The sequence below is a fragment of the Ceratotherium simum genome, chromosome 31, assembly GCF_057802395.1.
Source record: "Ceratotherium simum simum isolate JZ-2026a chromosome 31, ASM5780239v1, whole genome shotgun sequence".
In the NCBI taxonomy this organism is placed as follows: Eukaryota; Metazoa; Chordata; class Mammalia; order Perissodactyla; family Rhinocerotidae; genus Ceratotherium; species Ceratotherium simum.
This window is the reverse complement of record NC_141930.1, coordinates 14900268-14917585: the sequence shown is the minus strand read 5'-3', so window position 1 is coordinate 14917585 and position 17318 is coordinate 14900268. Positions and strand designations below refer to the sequence as shown.

Sequence of the window (17318 nt, the reverse complement as noted above, 5' to 3'; positions counted from 1 at the left end):
ACCACAGCACAATAACACCTATGTAAATAAACACACACATGAAACAACGCTGTTCAACATAACCCAAGGATACATGCGTGGGCCAAGACGTGCATTAGAGTGGATGTCTCCTGGGGGTAGTGAGGGAATAGACATAAGAATCAGGGTGAAGGGGAAAATAAAACAAGAGAAAGACCTTGAAAAGATCAATCATGAGGTGTTTGATTCGTGCTTTGTAGTGGACATCAAAAGAAAAAAGGGGACATATGATGGAGGCACTTTTTGCAAATTTCAAAAAACTAAATGCAATAAAAGGCTCACACAATACGCAGTGGAGTGACTACATAGGTTTTACATTTATTATGATCATCGGCAAACAAAAAAATACAGAAGTAACATATGCTATCTATAGTAAAATTCATGCATATCACAAGGCCTATTAACTTGGGCCTCAATTCAAAGTGACATCAGGTGTGTTGGGAGCAGCACGAAGGGTGGGGAAATGTATTATGGTCAGAACAGGGTACACAGGGTTCCACCCACAGGATCTTCCAACACAAAAAAGCATACCAAATGGTAGAACCCAATCTGATTCTTTATTGTCTAATACATTACATATTATATAATTATCAAGCAGGAATCCAGTATCGACATTTGTATTCTAGCTTAACAGTTACAGTTATTACTCCTTATCATTAAAAATGTCATTCTAGCAATTAGTTTTCTACCCATTCAAACAATGAGAGGTAAAGTCCAACTTGAACATGTCAGCAAGTATATTCCCAATACATAGTGACTGGCAGAAAATATGAATATATATATAGAGAGAGAGTTTATTTTTATATAGAATGCAGGAACCATGATTTCACATGTGGTGAAATCAGAATCAGATTTCTGCTTTTTCCTCACTCTTTCCAAATTGGAAATTAGACCCCGAAAGTCACGCAAACCATCCCCGCATCAGAAGCCCTGTTGCATTGGGTAATTAATGCTAAGGGCAGTGTGTTTTTGCCTTTACTGCTCTCAACACAGAATTCCATTTGCTGTTCCTTTGTTCTAACTGCTCTTTTTTAAACCTGTCTTGAAAAGAACTATGGTTATCTTCATCCTCTGTCTCAGAGATGATTTCCATCTTCTGAATGATGAGTTTAATGAGTTCATGCTGTTTTTCCAGAAGAGAAGTGAGATCCTTCAACCTAAAAGAACATACACATTTCATGAATTCATATTCAATTACCCTTTTAGATCTTTTGAGTGCAGAAAGGCATAGGTACTAGAAGTGTTCTGTATCAGATGAACTGTGCTCAGGTTATAGCCTCACAGTAGTCATAATCCTTCTAAGGAATACATATTTTTAAAGTTTAAGTGATTTTCCTAAGGTTACATTGTTAGTTCATGCCAAGTTTACTTTTGTTACCATTTTAAAGATTAAAACACTGTTGTGCAGAAAGGTTAAGTGACTTGCCCAGGGTCATACAGTTAGTAAACAGCCCAGTAGGCTTTTGAACTCAGTAAATAAACCCTGAAGCACTCATGCTTAACCACTGTACACTATATAGCTTATCGAGGGATCCTCAAAACCTTTTAGAGCTTTGATGTATGAATTCCAATGGCTCACGAAGAATGCGGTTCACTGATGGGCAAACTCACTGGTGAACAGCAGCAAATAAGTTGTTGCGTCTAAAAAATGTCTCATGATTTCCAATATACTAGCAACATCAGTCAATTAAAGCATGACAATATATGAGATATGTAAACACAGATATACAGTATAACCTTACACTATGCATCATTTAAGAGTTTTAAGTTTCTCAAATACAGATAAAAGGAAAAATACCGGTATTTCTGCTTCAATATTTCTGTTTCTAAAGATGTATCAGCATTTGGTATTTCTTGTCTTGCTTCTTGGGTGCAAAAGATATAACAATACAAACGCTACGGGATAAAAGATTAACAGTTACTCAAGTTGAACTCAATTCAGGAACTAGTTCTTGGACTTGTGCCATAAATCAGCTCCCGAGCCAGGCACGCTGGCACCAACACTCTAAGTCACAGCCGTGGCCCTCAAGGAGCTCAGGCCATTGAGAGAAACAGACATGCAAAGAGCTAGAAACAAAGTCATACACATTATAACAGAGGAATGCACAAGATGTATAAATAATATAGACGAAGGAGTAAACCCAAGTGTGGGATTGTTTAGGAAAAGGTTTAACCAAATCATTTTACATTTTCTCATGAAAAAATGAAAAATTATAACCAGTGGTATTCCATACAGGATTAGTTGTTAATCCTCTAAAACTGCTCTGCACCCTTAATCAGCACAATGGAATTTTACATGGAGAAATTTCCGAAATGCTATTTTAGTATTTTTTTAAATTTAGTGTCTTTTAAACCATTGGTGGACTGGAGAGGGTCAAGGACAGATGTGAAATGACCAGGAACGAGGTGATTCTAGAAGTCCAGGCAGGAGAAGATGACCGCTTGCAGAGGCCACCCAGGAAGTGGACCAGACACGCATTGATTAGGTGTGAGGAGAGAGGGAAAGAGAGAGGATATGTCAAGAACGACATCTTACACAGGCACATGGATGACGTTAACTGAAATAAGAAACTTTGGAGAAGGATGGGGCTTTTTCACTCTTTCCCTGTAGGCTATGTCAGGAGGGTGGAGGGAGGACCATGAGTTTGTTTTGAACACACTGAATCTGAGGGACCTTTGAGACACACCAGTGAAGCTGTCAAGGAGACAGCTGGATACAGGAGCCTGGAACTCAAGGGAGAGCTCCAGGCTAGAGAAGCAAGCTGTGGAGGCTTCTGGATTCAGGAAGTAACCGCAACCACAGATATGAGTGAAATCAGATTGGAAGACAGTGCAGACTTACAATGAAGCCTAGGCTGATACTCACATTGACTGTATCATTTTAGGACTACACAATGGAAAATTAACCTACAAAGAACTCAGAGAGACTATTCACAAGCCCGGGAGGGAGCCCAGGCAAGGTTAAGATTAGCATCCAGTACTTTTGACTCTTAGTATGGTCCCTTTTCCATTATAACACAACGGCCTTGCTTAGTCTTTGACACTTTGTATATTTTCTATAATGTACACTCCCCACGTGTGTGTGTGTATCTGTGTATATATACATGTGTGTTCTATATATGCACATACACACGTATGTCTGCACATATATGTGACATATGACTAGGAAAAACAAATGAGGTGTACTTGCACTGTAAAAAAGATACTTAAAGGGTATGGCTCGTCCACCTGCCCATCTGCTCTCACAGGGATACGGTACATATTTAACACAGATGCTGTGGATGAGCCACTTGGAAGAGGAGAACAAATGTCTCCCTCCCCGCTGCCCCTCACTTTCACATTGTGGGGAAATCATGCACTTTTTTTTTTTTTTAAGGCACAATTATTTTTTTCCCACAGGCAGAGTGATTCAAGGTCTATAAAAGAGCACCCTGAGGGATAACACGATGAATGAACGCCAAGCAGAACCATGGTATTTATGTCAGTATTTGTTACATATACTTACTAATAACGCTCCACCATATCGGGGTCTGTTGGGATACACGACAATGGATTTCTGATCCACTTTGTGTAGGAACCAGAGTGGCAGCTTCTTCTCTAAGCTGGTATGAAGTTCCACCTAAAGTGCATTTTGGATTTATTGATAGGAATCATTAATCAGCATCTGGAATTCTGACACTGCACAGAAGCAACTATTAGTACAGCAAACTGAAAACAGACTCCTGTGTCCTTGGTTCTGCACAAGCAGCTGGACCGGCCAGGTTTCCTTCCTCCCTAGCTCACCATCACCCACATGCCCCTACCTCTCGCCTCGTCCACTGACAAGACCGGGGCAGCAATCTGCAGGCGGGGGCAAGCTGTTTAAAGAAGGAATTCAATTTAAGTCAGCAGATGTGTACTGTTCAGAGACTGTGACTGACACTGGGGCTATAACGAATAAAAAGATTTAGTTCATACTCTCGGGTGTTCTAATACTACAGAATGTGCACAGCTGGGAGGGTGGATGGCATGGATGTATACCTACGACAGGAGAGAGGAAGGAACGCGTAAATGGAGGAATACAAAGGTAAGCAGTGAAAGAATTAGAAGCTGCATGTCTAAGAGTATTTTATAAATTTTTCACGCTGTGCTATCTGGTGGAAAATGGTTTATCCATGACGTATCCTGAGTATAATTTTTATTTTCACAGATAGATACAATCTTTTGTCTCCCCTAATGTTTTTACCTTGAGTTTATATTTAGTCTAATTCTCATATTTTCAACTTTTCTTTTTGTTTGCATTTGCCAAATTTCCTTTGACTCTTTTTGTATAGCCTTTGTATCTGTTGTTTAGCTATGTTTATTGTAATTACCATGTAAGTGAGATTTTGCTTTCTAATCTAAGAGCATATTTTTTTAAATGTTTGGACATTTAAGTGATTTACATTCATAAATGGTGAGATGGTAGGAATTTCCCCACCACACTGTTTAAAATCGTAGCCCCGGGGCCGGCCCAGTGGTGTAGTGGTTAAGTTCATGCGCTCTGCTTTGGCGGCCCAGGGTTCACAGGTTCAGATCCTGGGCATGGACCTACACATTGCTCATCAAGCCATGCTGTGGTGGCATCCCACATACAAAATAGAGGAAGATGGGCACAGATGGTAGTTTAGGGCCAATCTTCCTCAAGCAAAAAGAGGAAGATTGACAACAGATGTTAGTTCAGGGCCAATCTTCCTCAGCAAAAAAAGTAAAAAAATAAATAAAATTGTAGCCCCCCTCTCCCACATAACACACTCCCTATTTTGCTTCCTTGCTATTTTTATAGCACTTATCACGACTTAACATACTACATATTGGTTCCAGTTTCAAGAAAAACTATATTTTCCTGTATCTTATTAACAATACCAATCAGATATTTTCTCTGTAATAAATAATTTCTGTAATAAATGAGTTTCTGTAATAAATAATTTTCAGGGCTCCTTTTGTCCCTTGGGTCTTTAGGGCAATATTCCTCTCCCCCTGCTATATACGTTTTTCAGAGGTCACATGTTATCATTCACTTACTCAAACTTGATTGAAAAAGATTTATTCAAGCCTGGTGTTTGCCAACAGACAAAGCACATGGTATGTCTTAACCTTGTTCATTCTCTCCATAGGAGCTGCCAGATTTCCTCTCTCAAATATGGTCCCGGGGGAGGATGGTAAGCAAAGCCTCAAGTCCACTCTGAGTGGGTCTGGTGGGACCCACCGAGCGTGGCTCCTCCCGGCTAAGGGAGCGTCTTCACCTGCTCTGAAGGGTAAGATGCACTCCTTGGGTTGCCTTTCCTAATTTGCAGCAGGTATATAAAAGTTTACGGAGCGTCTACAGCTTCCAGCTTGTGCTGGAAAGTGGGGACACCAATGTTAAACACAAACAACTCTAAGCCCCTTAAAATACTCCCAACTGTCCTTGAGGGACTAACTATAGTTTGCTTAATGAATACATCTCCCAGCATGCCCTGTCCCAGCGACCCTTCTGTCCCCACTTGTGTTTGAGATGATTTTGTTTGAGGATCAAATGTCCCTTTATGAAATGCTACCCGTCCCCTTACGTCCCTGGTTCTGTTATGGGCTCAGACTTAGGTTGTAAGTCTGATGTAGGGAGTTGTACGTGGATATAGAGTTGCTTAAAAAACAGCCCAGGGGAAATAGGAGAACGGCTTCCTGGTTTTTCTAGTCGATTCTGTTCTTGATCCAAAATGAGGACAAATAACATGGGTGACCCTGCTTTGCCTGCTTCCTTTATAGGCCTTTGTGTTGTTTTGTTTCTGGGAGCAGAACAAACCTAATACAGGACTGTGCTTTTCAAATCAACTGCACTGCCACCGTAGTTTAGCAGGATTCCCCCCAGACATCTGACCTACTGCTGCTGCTTATATTGTTCTTTTTACTTATTTTCCCTGGTATTTTCAAGAGTTATTAGTTATGAAGTTCTGTTGACATGCCCGCCAAGAGGCTTACGCATCCCTTCCCTCCTCATCCAGCTACCTGGAGTCCCACACTCCATCTTAGTCACATAATAACCAGTCCTTAGCTCTTCCTTCCTCCAATCTCTCCCCACTAGACCAAAATAATGACAGATCATCTTAAATACCACTTTCATTTTGTCCCCATTCTTCAGAAGAGCTGATAATAACTTTCCACTCGCTAACAAAATAACTTGAAGCAGTTTATCATTTCCTGCCTTGTCTTTCAACGCTGAAGTTTTTGTTTGCTGTTTTTGAATAAAACCTTCTATCATCTGAATCAGCCTTATCACCCTCTACTGAGCCGTCCTTCCAGCCCAGGGGGCCCTGTCACACCTCCTTAGCCATTTCTCCTTGTTCTGCCTTCAGCTCTCTGCTCCTGCTGGGTCTCTCCTTTCTGGAACAGCCTCTCTGCCTTCTAAATCCCACCATCTTTCAATGCCCGCCTCACATCCCAACTCTTTCATGTAGCAGATCCTTAATTATTTTGCATTTATTTTCTCTACCTGACATTTTAACTATTTAATTCACATAGTTTTGTTCTTTAATGTTCCCAGCTCTCTGTATAATTCATAGCTTAGTCACAGAGTGCAGAGTTTAAGGATGGTTCTGAATTTTGATTTTTTATACTCTGTTTAGTTGGTGTGCTCCCTAATTAGACTTATTTTACTTGTTAAAATCAAAGATCACATCCCTTTAATTTCTCTGAGGTCTCATGCTAAGTTGTACTGTGCTTTGCATACACCATGTACTGGAGCATTTTTAAAAACAAATATATGCTAATGTATAGCTGAATGAATAACAGAGAAGAAAGTAGTGTGAGAAGAAGAGTAAAGAGGAAGTTACATCTTAGCATGAATTTTTCTTTCTCTTAAACTGGCCTAAGTTTCTAAATGCATATATTCAACTGGTCATCAGATATTTTTAAAGTATCAAATATTCTCATTCAAATTTGAAATTTAAAGACAATGCAAATAAGAGCATACAAATAGCTTTGTGTTGTATAACAAGAAACTATCTCACATGGTTCAACAGCCAAGGGCCTATCCAGAAACCTTTGACTCTAGCAAATTTTACATTAAATTATCTAGAAAGGTTAGAAGGATGTCATAAGGGTTCAAAACCTCATGGATGCAGTTAAAACCTCAATATAACACATGCTGTGGGGACCTTGTAATTCTGTGCCCGGAATACCAAGAGCTCCTTCGAGCAGTTAGGCTGTGACAAGACAGACTACCTCACAGCTGTGATGTTCTTGGTCCGGGAGCCAGCCACCTGCTTGACTACAGGTTGCCAGGAAATTTCTCAATTTCTCTTCTGCGATTGTTCTAGGAAATTTTTTTCATCAATTTTGATTCTCTGACTACAGGAGGTATACCAGGGGGCATGCACAGCAGGCACAGTATTCTGCTTCTCAGTGCTGGAAAATACTCGTATTAAATAACTGTTCTCAGAAATCAGCTCTTCTTATACATGAGTAATTAGGGTGGTGCTAATTTCAATAAGTTTTAAATAAATACAGTACTTACCTGCATAGCAATCCTCTTCAACAATGCATGCTTCTGGACCTCGGCAATGTCCCCAACTGCCAAACCAATCTGAAGTACAACACAGCATTGAATCACTACCAGTTTAGTGGCTCACCTAAGAATGCATTAAGGTCTCTCTGGCTACAGTGGACCTGTAATTGCCTAGTGGTGGCCTCAAAAGACTTTGCTAATGCGTCTTACAGAAACTGCAAAGCCTATATATACCTTTGCAACAACGATGACCACATTGGTGGGTCCAGTAACCTGAAGTGAAATCATGAAAAATTAAGACATCCAAATTACCCTGGAATTGATTTTAATTTAAAATTAAAATATGTTATTTTTGGAGAGGACAGGGGTGATGTGACATCAAATGCTGTTGGTATAGCCATGCAACACGATTGCAGACCCCAGGAGTTTAGCATCTAAGGTGAACAAGAATGACTTGACAACACGGAAAAGCGAAAAATTAACGCAATGAAGGAATTTATATCTCACATGTTTGGCAGAAAAAGGTATACTTTAGGGGTGAGTGCAACTCTGGTAAAAATCTAGAAATCCATGGCTAGAGAGAATTAGGTGATGGGAAGCTATCAGCTCAGCTCCACTCAATCCAAATTAAATCAGCTAACAAGCGCTCACTCTTGCACTATTTGTTAGACACTCAGGACCTGTCGATGCTGAGCCAGCCCCCTGCATGCTGCAGCCAGAGAGGAAAAGCCAGCGCAGGCTCTCAAGGAGCTCAAAGTCAAGTCAGCTCCACGAGAGAAGGGCTCTGTCTGTCTGGGTCACCACTGTACGCCCGGTGCTAGATTAGAGCAGGGCACCTAGTAGGTACACAAAACAGCCACTGAATGAAACCACAGTGAAAGAGTATGTTCTAGGATGTGCAAATTAGCACTGAGAACCATATATAGTCAGCAAGTAGGTTTTATTTGGCAGGATGATGTTTTTTGCTTTTTAATTTGCAAGCCTTGAGATGGGCATTCTCTCTACTATAGATCAGCCCCATCAAAACCAACTGCCTCATAACTGCTGCTTCATGCACTAAAGATACTGGCCTGGGCTCTGAAGACATCAGAGCTTGTGAGTCACAGAATGGATCAATTACTAATATTTAGTAGTAGCTAACATTTATTGAAGCTAGCCCTGGCAGTCTAGTGGTTAAGATTCCATGCTCTCATCACCACATCCAGGGTTTATTTTCTGGTCAGGGAACCACACCACCCATCTGCCGGTTGTCGTCCTGTGGGGGCTGCGTGTTGCTGTGATGCTGAAAGCTATGCCGCCAGTATTTCAAACACCAGCAGGGTCACCCATGGTGGACAGGTTTCAGTGGAGCTTCCAGACTAGAGACTAGGAAGGACCCAGCCACACGTTTCCAAAACAACTGGCCATGAAAACCCCATGGATATCAGCGGAGCATTGTCTGATAGAGCACTAGAAGGTGAGAGGATGGCGCAAAAAGACCAGGCAGGGTTCCGCTCTGCTGTCCACAGGGACGCTAGGAGTTAGAATTGACTTCACGGCACTAACAACAACAAACATTTACTGAATGCTTATGATGTGTCAAGCACTGTTTTAAGTGCTTTGTATTAGCTCATTTCATCCTCACAACAGCCTAGGAAGCAGGTTTTGTTATTATCTTTCTTTGATTTGTGTCATCAAAACTATGATAACACAAGAAAGGGGCACCCGATGCAGACTAGGGCGATAGCTGGTTAAGGAAGTCTGCCCAGGAAAGAGGGTGCTTGAACTGAGTGTTGAAAGCTTAGAAAGAGTTAACCCAAGGTGGGAGGGCTTTCCAGGACAAAGAACAGCCCGTGCAGAGCCCAGGAAGCAGGAAAGAAAGCCTGACACACCCAGTGAATGTGAGTGGTGCATGTCTGGGCAAATCCCGGGAACAGTGGGGAGATGGGTGAGATCTGAGTAAGATCCAGATCACAAGGACCCTGACATGCTATGCTGACAGGTTTAGACTAGATTGAAGCTTTTGAAGAGTCATAGAAAAAATTTCAAAGAGCCACTGATGGACCCAGCTTTTCATTACCAAGACATCACTGGTGACAATTTGCAGGAAGGATTAGACTAGATTAGAGGAGTGAGAGGAGACAGATGCTCTTCAGTCTACTGCAGCAATACAGATGAGGAACAGGAGGGGCATGCCAACCGGAAGTAGGTTTAGGAGGCAAACATTTTTTGGAAGAACTGAGGAAAAGCGGGTGGGTGGATCTAGAATATCTTCCAATGGTCTGAGTCAGATGAAAGTGCTACTGTGAGGCAGTAGCAGAGTTTGAAGGAAAGAGAACATTGTCAGTCTTGGCTCTGTTGGTTTGATTTTTCTCTGGAACATGCAGGTACAGATGCTCAATGGGTCCTGGATATGTGGATCTTGAGTATGGCACCAATCTGTACTACTGCTATGCCAAATTCCCTTCTAGATACTTAACTTCCAAAACACAAGTGATTCTAAGAGAAGAATGTGGGCTTTATGTCCTTCTTTATTATTCTCAGTGCTATCTTTTTATTTTTCTAGGTCACCAAAATTAAACTCTGGAGTTGTATCAAGTAAGTCAATCAAAAAATTAAGTAGTCTGTATAATTTTTTCTTTCCAGAAACACTGTCTAGCATAGTCCCTGGTACATAGTCAGACTCAGAAAAAGTTTCTTGAATATGTGCATGTACACATAAATGAACAAGGAAAAAATATGCACTGTAATGCCAGCTAGTGCTCTCCAAGGACCTGGGAGATACTTCTGCCTGCATTGGCCAAAACGCTTATGGCTGAAGCAAGTTCTCTGTGGAAGGGTACATTCACATCTGCTGAGGGGGTCCAGCCTTTGACTGGTTTAGAGGTGGCACCTGAGGGCCAAAGATGCCCTCTGCATGACATGCTCTTCCCCACTTGAATCTCTGGTCAATGAGAAATTCGAGGGCAGAGACGAGGTCTTAATCCTTTGCTCCATGAAGGTCTCTGCCTAACCTTTGACCTCCACCCCAACCTCAAAGCAGCACACACCATCTTTATTTCCTATTCTGCTCTGTGGTTCTTCATAGCATTTATCACCCCCATGACATCATGCTACACATTTCTTTGTTTACTACTAAACTTCCTGACTAGTTTATAATCATGTAAGGACTGGGTATCGGTCTGTTTCATTTTCCACTGTTTCCTAGCACCTGGAGCAGCGTCTGGCATTTAGTAGATCCTTGATAAGTATCCGCCAAGTGAATGCATCTTTGCATCCCCTGTGCTTCATGCCCTGCCTGGCACACCCCAGGCACTAAACAAATGCTAAATGAATGAATTTCATAGCAGTCCCTTTTTCCCTTCATGGAGGGAGATTAAGGAGGCTAAGAATAATTATCATTATTAAATGCCCCAAATGATCAACAAACAGAAAATATAGGGATAAATTACTTACAAGTAAATTCATGAGGGCAATTGGGACAAACATTGTGAAGATAATAAGTTGTGCAAAAGACAGAACTGGATATGTCAATTCATTTCTCAAAAACGGTTCTAGGAAGGCATCGCGATAATTGATATCTCCTAGCATCATGCTGAAGGTCTGGATTATAGAAAGCAATGGAGAGCTGAAAGCATCCTGAGAAAAGACAGTAAGGTGAAAATGAAGTGCAAAATGCAGATAATGAGAAAATGCTTCCTGGAGAGTAAAATGATAAAAATCATATTTAAAATATTTTTTAAAAGTCATAGGACTATGGCTACTGAAATACAGTGACAAGAACTACTAATAAACTGGTGGTAAAGTCATCAAAAAGATCATGTCTGCACATATAACAAATCATGCATTATACATAAACTTTTTGACAATAGGAAAAGCCACTTAGTAAGACCGGCCCCGTGGCTTAGCGGTTAAGTGCGCGCGCTGCGCTACTGGCGGCCTGCGTTCGGATCCCAGGCGCGCACCCATGCACCGTTTGTCCGGCCATGCTGAGGCGACATCCCACATACAGCAACTAGCAGGATGTGCAACTACGACATACAACTATCTACTGGGGCTTTGGGGAGAAAAGGGGGAAAAAAAGGAGGAGGATTGGCAATAGATGTTAGCTCAGGGCCGGTCTTCCTCAGCAAAAAGAGGAGGATTGGCATGGATGTTAGCTCAGGGCTGATCTTTCTCACAAAAAAAAAAAGACTATATGTTTTCCTGCTATTATATCAAAATATTAAAATATTGTTGTATTATTAATTTTCTAGGCCATTAAGATTTAAGTATAAATATATATTTCCAATATTCACAGCAACAAAATCAACTGCTGATTCAACCGCCTCACCTGTATGCCCAGGAGCACATAAAAAGTCAGCCCGAAAGCCAGAAGAAGGAAGATAAATACGAATGTAGACCTCAACAAAGTCTTCATAATTACCTCCAACATAACGATGAAAATCCCACAATTTTCAAATCTAGGAAATTTTAAAAATTAAAATATTTATTCACTTTTCTGGTCAAAATGTATTTCATTCACTGTCAATGTTTATCATGTATGAGGTACCAGGTTTCTCAGACGAGATAATTGAGGCTAGTTACTCTTGAAATGGAGCCATGAGACTTCATGAATAGTCAAGTCTCATTTTCAAGCTGTTCATCCCACTGCTTTGTTTCTTCTTTTTTTTCCCTTCTTGTTAATGTTTATCTTTAACTGTTTTACCACTTGACCACTGGACATACTTCAACCAAAGTAGGAGAGAAAAATCATAGCTTCCCAGTATCAAAGATAATGCTGCAACATGCTTGATAGAGGGATTAGAGATGAATTGTGCGATGCATCCAGTGGAGACTGATTAAATGAGCTCATATGCCCAAAGGCTCCTATCACAGGCCACCTACATATGACTTACCTTCCCCTTCCTCACAGCTTCCTGAGGTTTCCTTTTCGTCCCCCAGCAACCTACACTGTGATATGTTTGGGCAGATAAGGGGTGTGTCATCTGGCCACTAACTTGTAGTTTTCCTTTGGCAAACACAATTTGTTAAAAGAGGAGTCACAAGACTTTAAAGCTGAAAAGGGCTTCAGAGGTTGCAGAAACTAAGTTCCCAGAGATTTCCAGTAACTCTCTAAGGTCACTGATAATGACAAAGCCAAGGGAGTGGCGGCAGTGCCTGGACCTGTTTTGAAGCCCCTTGACCTCCAGGCCACTGCTCTTGCCGCCATATCAAGGGGCTTTCCAAGGGGCTGGGCTCAACCCCACAGCACTGTGCTCGTGACACAGCAATGCGGACAATACCGTGGGAAAAATATGGTCCCCGAAGTTGAAAAGACTTGGGTAAACTGCCTATGTCTTGACTTACTAGCTGGGATCTTGGGCAAGTTACTTAACTCAGTGACTCCGCTTCTTTTATACACCACAGGTAACAACATTTACCTCTTGTTATTGTAAAGCTTATGTGAAATAACGTATTTAACTCAGCATCAGCAATTGTGGGAGGTAGGGGAGTTTAGCCCCTTTCCCTTCTAGAATTAGATTCTTTGGGCTTATTTCTTCTCTTCTCTATCACTATTATTCTCCATACCTATCATTTCATTTTGATTGTTTTAATCTAAAGTAAATGCTTACCACATAATACAGATAAAAGAAGAATAGCCAATACTTTTATTGCTGTTTACTCCCCACATTTAATCTAGATTGGTCTAGACCAGTGGTTCCTGACCTGGGGTGATTTTGCCACCAGGAGGATATTTGGCAGTATCTGGAGACATTTTTTGTTGTCACATGGATGCGGACAGGTTGCTACTAGTATCTACTGGGTAGAGGCCAGGGATGTTGCTAAATATTCTACAATGCACAGGATAGCACTCCACAACAAAGAATTATCTGGTCCCAAATTTCAATAGTGCCAAGGTTGAGAAACCCTGGTCTACACTCTGAACTCCAAACCTCCCTCCCCTTTTCCTTAATAGTATGTAAAAGACATCTTTACAGCTTAAAACAATTAGAGAAGGAAGAAGCCAGTTATACATTTATGGTACTTGAAACAGTTCTTCTTTTCATATTAAAAATGCCTAAAGGGGGCCGGTCCAGTGGCGTAGTGGTTAAGTTTGCGTGCTCTGCTTTGGCAGCCCGGGGTTTGCAGGTTTGGATCCCGGGTGCAGACCTACACACCACTTATCAAGCCATGCTGTGGCAGGCATCCCAAAAATAAAGTAGAGGAAGATGGACATGGATGTTAGCCCAGGGCCAATCTTCCTCAACAAAAAGAGGAGGATTGGCAACAGATGTTAGCTCAGGGGCTAATCTTCCTCACCAAAAAAGAAAAAAAAAAAGCCTAAAGGACGTAGAAATCATTCAAGCTGGTTTTACCTCTGAAGGTACATTAAGAAGTTTATCCAAGAGAAGTATATAGCAATTGCTCCACAATGCCACTGCACATGAGCTGGTATACCAATGAACAAGGGTGACACAAAAATGATGCTTGTCGTGTAGATAATCCATTCAAGTACATTGCAAAGATCCAAGAAGTAATTCCTTTTCTAGAGTTGAAAAGAATGAAGAATTACCATATGTAGACACTGAGACCTGGCGTCTTATGGATGGTTATATATATGTAACCAGTAACAACATCTTCCTGGCATTGTAGTTGGAGAGGAGTTTAGGACCAAGGGGCCAGCTCCTGCCATTGTGGACTGAACTCAGAGCTCTGAGTACAGATCAGTGTTGGAAGTGACCCAACAGCCTCTTCTGTTGACCTGGCACTTTGGGAGTCTGATGTCTAAGGAAATCCTACAAGTTTCTGGGCTTTCCTCATAGAGTCCACTCCATCTTAAGGAAACTCCTGGGGGGCTACAAGTTGCTTTACTAATTCCTCTCTGCCTATACGCAGACACGCATGTGGATCTCTCAGGATACAAATAAACTACAGCTGCTTCTAAGAAGGTTTGAGACATGCTAAAATTTAATTACCATAATGATACAGTGTCATTTCCTATTCTTAAAGATGTCATGTTTTGGACATTAAATTTCCTGCAGACCGTTTAAATATCAGCAAGAAAGTGTGGAGATGTAATCTGAGAGAGAAATCTTATAACTTGATAGTTCAATTTAGACTATAATCTGCAATTGTCATCTTAAGAAAATGAAAATAATGACAAGAGAGTAAATAATATGCCCTACATCATTTAAGGTACAATGGAACAATACAGTCTAACTCTCAGAATGGTGACAAGTTACTGAAAGTATATACAGAAAAGTACTTGCAATGTGTCATATCAAACAAATGCAAAGCACTATTATCATCATCAACATTCTTTAATGCAAATATTCATCTGGCTCTATTAATTTTCACAGGATGTAAGGTGTTGTATAAAAGGTGTATGACTTATAATAAATAACCACAAAAAACATACCAAAAAATGAATAATAAAAGACTTTAAACCTCCATACAGAGAAATAAAAGATCGATGCCATTTATCAACCAAAGCAAGAGCCTGCAGATAATTTACATAATTCTTGTGTCTGATCTGAACTTGGTTCACTCATTAAAAAAAAGAGTCCGAAGTAAAAATTATGCTATAAAAAGTTCCCAAATTTTATTATAACTTGAAATTTCATCCAATAAAGAAAAGCATTTCTTAAAAAAGGAATTCAAAGAAAGGCCTATAGAAATGGAGTCTTGGGCCAATAAGTTCTTTTATAAACATTTACATTCAAAACTATCAAATCCAGGTGTCGGCCCCATGGTGTGGTGGTTGGGTTCGGTGCATTCTGCTTCGGCGGCCCGGGTTCCCAGGTTCAGATCCCGGGCACAGACCTACACCACTTGTCCGCCACACTGTGGCAGCAACCCACATATATAGTAGAGGAAGACTGGCACAGATGTTACCGTTAGTTCAGGGCTAATCTTCCTCAAGCAAAAAAATGAGGAAGATTGGCAACAGAGGTTAGCTCAGGACTAATATTCCTCAGCAAAAAAAAAAAAAAAAAATCAAATCCAAAATCTAGCTATTATGTTAGCAAAATATTAAACTGATAAAAGAAAACACAGAAAAGTCCTTCACAAATTCATTTGTAGCTAGGCAGACCCATAAGGACTAGTAAAACTGGAACATCTCTGTTTCAGATATATTAAATTAACTAAGTACCATCCAATGCATGGACCTTATCTAAAATCATGTGATTTCTACATTTTGAGAAGTTTATGCTTGATATTTCCAATCTATACATTCATCAAGATATGTGATTTTATTGACATATATTATTTCAATAATAGTTTAGCAATTAATTTACATTCTGCATATTAAAATAGTTGCAACTTTAGAGATATAAAATGCGTGTGTACCTGTTGGAAAATTTGGGCCACTTCTTTGCAATATCCAAATATACTTGATAAAAATACTAAAATCATGCAAACTCTTATAGAATATGAATTCTGAAACAAAAAATGTGTAAGACAAGCAGTTATGAGGGACATAAAACAACACTTTAACTTCTTCATAATTTCCACTATTAAACATTTATTTTGTTTTTCTTTTGCTTCATTTCTACGTACTGTCCATATCTGCCTGAAAGAGAAAACTACTGTGATGTCAATATAAAGATGACACATACTTATTTCATAACGTCCTTATTAAGAGTGGTTTAAAAGTGACAAATGGAAACCAGACTTTTGGTGGTGAACACTACGTGGTGTATACAGAAGTCAAAATATACTGATGTACACCTCAAGTTTATATAATGTTATAAACCAATGTTACCTCAATAAAAAACTGCCAATAGGATTCTAAAGGAATATGAATCTATAGACTCACATAAAATTTTTTTTATTGTGGTCAAATACACATAACATAAAATTTACCACTTTAGAAGTTTTATATTTTACTTGTACATTTGCATTTTATAATGTACAATTCTGTGGCATTAAATACATTCTCAATGTTATACAACCATCACCACTATCTAGTTCCATAACTTTTTCATCAACCCAAATGGAAACCCTGTACCTACTAAGCATCACTGTCCTCTCTCCATAATCCCTGCAGCCACAAATCTGCTATCTTATAGAACTATTTTAAACTTTTATACTTCAGCATTCAAGCTAGCATTGCCTACAAGTCAATTCATTTTAAATTAGTTTACAAACTCACTTCTTGACCTATTTATTTATATTCTCTGTCATTCCACAAAGAATTTTAGGAGAAATTGCTACCATATATGAATTCTGTAGGCTATTTGTAATCATAAAAGTCTTGACAATTCAGATTTATTATAGGATTAGTATCCCAAAGAAAAAAAACACATTTTTGATAATCCTTTATTTTAAAAGTTGAAATTTGAAAATACCTTAGTGTCTAATATTTCTGAATGATCACTAGTTTCGTTGATGATTCCAGTTGAATTGAAAGCCACACCTGGCTTTATATTGACAATAAGAAAGGTCATAGGCAAGAGACCAAGACAGTAAGATCCTAGGTTCATAAGATGGGCTCTAAACCCATAGGCCATCCTACAAAAAATAAGCAAACCATAATTGAGTAATTTCAACCAAAAATATTTACTTAAGATAACTGTTGAAAAAGTAATTATAATCTCTCTCAGAAATCTATGTGGTAAATTCACTGAACTTTAGAACTAAGATCTTCGAATTCACCTTTTTTATTTCCAGAAAAGGAGTCTCAACTTCCAAGCAAATCATTACTTATTTAAAATCTCGTGAATTATTGGAAGAACAGAGACTTAGTTCACACCTTCTGACTCCAAGTTGAGTGCTCTTCCCAGGAACACACCTGTCACTTCATTGTCCCCCACACTGCAGGGCCCAGGAA

At 39.8% G+C, this 17318-nt stretch overlaps 1 protein-coding gene across 1 annotated transcript in view; it reads right to left on the bottom strand.

Moving 5' to 3' along the window:
- Positions 1-311: 311 nt before the first annotated feature.
- TRPA1 (transient receptor potential cation channel subfamily A member 1) overlaps positions 312-17318 on the bottom strand; it is a 60189-nt gene continuing 43182 nt past the window's right edge. Inside the window, exons 19-27 of the mRNA XM_087420437.1 lie at positions 16837-16999; positions 15836-15925; positions 13861-14030; positions 11835-11964; positions 10958-11140; positions 7532-7600; positions 3524-3637; positions 1817-1914; positions 312-1175 (exon numbers count right to left, since the gene is read on the bottom strand). Of these exons, the coding sequence (XP_087276563.1) occupies positions 971-1175; positions 1817-1914; positions 3524-3637; positions 7532-7600; positions 10958-11140; positions 11835-11964; positions 13861-14030; positions 15836-15925; positions 16837-16999 (1222 nt within the window). The 3' untranslated portion in view covers positions 312-970. The remainder of the gene's footprint in view (positions 1176-1816; positions 1915-3523; positions 3638-7531; positions 7601-10957; positions 11141-11834; positions 11965-13860; positions 14031-15835; positions 15926-16836; positions 17000-17318) is intronic.